This window comes from Chlamydotis macqueenii, chromosome 3, assembly GCF_036417535.1.
Source record: "Chlamydotis macqueenii isolate bChlMac1 chromosome 3, bChlMac1.mat, whole genome shotgun sequence".
Lineage (NCBI taxonomy): Eukaryota > Metazoa > Chordata > Aves > Otidiformes > Otididae > Chlamydotis > Chlamydotis macqueenii.
The window spans coordinates 11963512-11967063 of record NC_141558.1 but is presented as its reverse complement, the minus strand read 5'-3'; the positions used below and the strand labels follow the sequence as shown (position 1 = coordinate 11967063).

Sequence of the window (3552 nt, the reverse complement as noted above, 5' to 3'; positions counted from 1 at the left end):
TAGTAACTGTATCTGCCTTTTATTATTTATTTTTATTATTCAGTTTCAACTGAATAATTTAACTTACAGTAAAATATGGAAACACTGAAATGTCCTTCTGTCTATCTTCAGGTATCCACAGTTACTTGCTGCGGCAAAATTTCTGTGCAAGTTTGGTCTCTGGAAGCTCCTGTTTCCAGAAATGGCGTTTCAACACCAATTTCTCAGTATTCCCATAGTGGCTGTGGCTACACTGCGGCAGAATAGGAAGAGCTTCTGGAACTGACCAAGGTCGTAGGAGGGTTGTAGCACTCCAGGTAAGCAGAAAAGCAGGTAGAGAAATACCTCAAGGGAGTGCAGATACCCAAATAGCTACTAGACAAAACTGTGACGTTGGGAACTGGAAAGCTTGAAATGACCATTTGATATGTTTTCAAGAATACAGAATGCTCTTCTGTGGGTGACTCTAGAAAGAAATTAGTTGATATGACAACAGAAGTAATTGCAGTCCACATTCAAGCAGGTAACGTTGAAAGTAATAGGTTGCAAACTGCAACATCATATAAAGCAATACAGCTCTACTGAAACCATAACTGAGAGACACCTGCTTTTAAGGTTTGTCCTAAATGTTTTGATGATTTGACAAGTTTTCTGTCTTTAACCCAAACATTTTTTACTTCATTGGAGTAAACTTACCTCATGAGTGTTAATTTCAATGTAATAGTAGTATAGAGACTGATTTATTGATGAATTAGGCATTCTTCCTCCACGTTAGAAAAAATTAAGGAGAGCTAAACCAGAACCTATTGCTTTCAAATTTGCTAAAGCTGAGTTAAACCGTCAAACTGATGTAAATCTACTTTTTGTGAAATGCTGAATAATGGTATTCATAATTTAATTTCTTTTTTTTTTTTTTGCTACAATATTTCATAGGAACCAGAGATGGGAAAAAAAAGTGTCACAAGAGCAAAACTGAATTAAATGCTCTAACAGTATCTTATGTTCGTTTCAGGTTCAACATAATCTTATTGGGCACCAGCAGTGAAACTCTTCATTCAAAATGGTTTATGGTGAATTTTTCCACAGACCTGGCAAAGATGCAAAACTTATCAATTTGAATGTGGGTGGCTTCAAGCAATCGGTGGATCAAAGCACCTTGCTCAGATTTCCCCATACCAGACTGGGGAAACTTCTCAAATGCCATTCGGAAGAGGCTATTCTAGAACTGTGTGATGATTATAGTGTTGCAGACAAGGAATATTACTTTGACAGGAATCCTTCCTTGTTCCGATATGTTCTGAATTTTTACTATACAGGCAAACTTCATGTCATGGAAGAACTTTGTGTCTTTTCCTTTTGCCAGGAAATAGAGTACTGGGGGATAAATGAGCTGTTTATTGATTCTTGCTGCAGCAATCGGTACCAAGAAAGGAAAGAAGAAGGTCCTGAGAAAGATTGGGATCAGAAAAGCAATGACAGAAGTATAGACTCCTCTAATGAAGAGTCATCCGTATTTGATAAAGAGCTGGAAAAGTTTGACAATCTGTGTTTTGGTGAAATAAGAAAGAAGATCTGGGTCAGAATGGAAAATCCTGCATACTGCTTGTCTGCCAAGTTAATTGCTGTATCGTCCCTGAGTGTTGTCTTGGCATCAATTGTCGCCATGTGCATTCACAGCATGCCAGAGTTTCAAAGGCTGGACGCCAATGACAGGGAGATTGAAGACCCTGTGCTAGAAGCCGTGGAGATTACGTGCATCATCTGGTTCACTGCTGAGCTAGTGATCAGGCTTGTTGCTGCTCCAAGTCAAAAAAAGTTCTGGAAGAAACCCCTGAATATAATTGATTTTGTCTCTATTATCCCATTTTATGCCACCTTGGCTGTGGACACAAAGGAAGAAGAAAGTGAAGATATTGAAAACATGGGGAAAGTGGTTCAAATCCTACGGTTAATGAGGATATTTCGCATCCTGAAACTGGCCAGGCACTCCGTAGGACTGCGGTCTTTAGGTGCCACTTTGAGACATAGCTATCAGGAAGTTGGACTTCTGCTTCTGTTTTTGTCTGTTGGGATTTCTATTTTTTCAGTGCTTGTCTACTCAGTGGAGAAAGACGATGACTCATCAGAACTGCACAGCATTCCTGTCTGCTGGTGGTGGGCAACCATCAGCATGACCACTGTTGGTTATGGGGACACTTACCCGGTCACGCTTGCTGGAAAGCTGCTCGGCACCCTATGCATTATCTGTGGGATACTAGTGGTAGCACTTCCAATCACCATTATTTTCAATAAGTTTTCTAAGTACTATCAAAAACAAAAAGATATTGATCCAGACCAATGCAACAATGATCGCAAAGAGAAATGCAATGACTTACCTTATTTTAACATTAGGGATATTTATGCAAAAAAGATGCATTCCTTCATTTCTAGCCTTTCTTCAGTAGGAATTGTAGTCAGTGACCAAGATTCAACAGATGCCTCCAGCATCCAAGATATGGAGGATGTTTATAACACAACATCTTTAGAAAATGGTACAGGAAAATGAGTTGAATCACTTTATCTTCCCTTTATTTCTCTTCTGATTCTTGCTTAATGTGGACTTACAAACTTCAGTGAATTTATTAAGAGCAATTAATTCTCAGGGTACTTAAATCTCAGCCATATTTGGACATTCTTTGCTCTGAGAATGCCATACAAGCTTCATTGTTTATATGAGGCTTTAAATTATGCCTCATATGGTGGTTTAGTTTTTACACAGCTAGTGTTATGCATTTTGGGGGAGAAAAAGTCAGGAAAACAGTTTTAAATGTGAGATCAGTGCTTGTTTGGTTTTGTGGTGATTTTTTTTTATTTGGTTGTTTGTTTTTTTTCCTTCTAGCAATCTGATAGCTTGTACAGAATCTGCCCTTATAATTTGCTGCTGTTCAGGTAGAGATATATTATAAATACTTAAGAACTATTGCACAAAACAATGAAGTTTTTACCTGCATATACATCAGGAAAAAGAAGGAATTATGTATATGTAAAACTGTGCTCACTAACACATTTATGTAATCTTGGAGTTGGGAAGTAATTTCCTAAGTTGGGGCAGAAATTGTATTGGTAGATATTATTTTTACTTCATGGAAGCATAATATTTATTAATTTCTTTCCAAAAGCACAATACATTTTTAGTTTGTTAAAATAAATTAATCCCATTGTGCCTATATTTTTGTCAGTGTTCAGCATGGCCAAGCTCTTTCAGGTCCTAAATGTTCTAAATCACAAGTTGTGGGATGAAGTGCGTGGTGTAGGGCAGGACAGGAACTTATTGTACCTGTTAGCCACCTCTTCTGCCATTGTGAACCGGAGCAATTCTGGTGCCTGGAGAGGATCCTGCTGTGATTGAGACCACCCTGGTGGCTTCCCCAGAGGCTTTGTTTGTGGGCACTGAAGAAAACGTCAGTGGTGGTCTTTAGAACTTACTGCTCCCTGCTTTCAGCACTGCTCCTTCTCTGGAGGTTACTGCCTCAGTGGTAGGGGTAAACGTGAGCACCATCTTGGCTGCCTTGTTTCTGAGTCCAGGGCTATAAT

At 38.8% G+C, this 3552-nt stretch overlaps 1 protein-coding gene across 1 annotated transcript; it reads left to right on the top strand.

Moving 5' to 3' along the window:
• The first annotated feature begins 270 nt into the window (after positions 1-270).
• KCNS3 (potassium voltage-gated channel modifier subfamily S member 3) lies at positions 271-3212 on the top strand. Its single transcript, XM_010116000.2, has 2 exons — positions 271-296; positions 992-3212. The coding sequence occupies exon 2, from the start codon at positions 1040-1042 to the stop codon at positions 2522-2524; it is 1485 nt and encodes a 494-aa protein (XP_010114302.1). The 5' UTR covers positions 271-296; positions 992-1039; the 3' UTR covers positions 2525-3212.
• Positions 3213-3552: the final 340 nt, after the last annotated feature.

What these genes read in the sequence shown, in the direction of transcription:
- KCNS3 (XM_010116000.2), top strand. Translation starts at nt 1,040, where the DNA reads ATGGTTTATGGTGAATTTTTCCACAGACCTGGCAAAGATGCAAAACTT.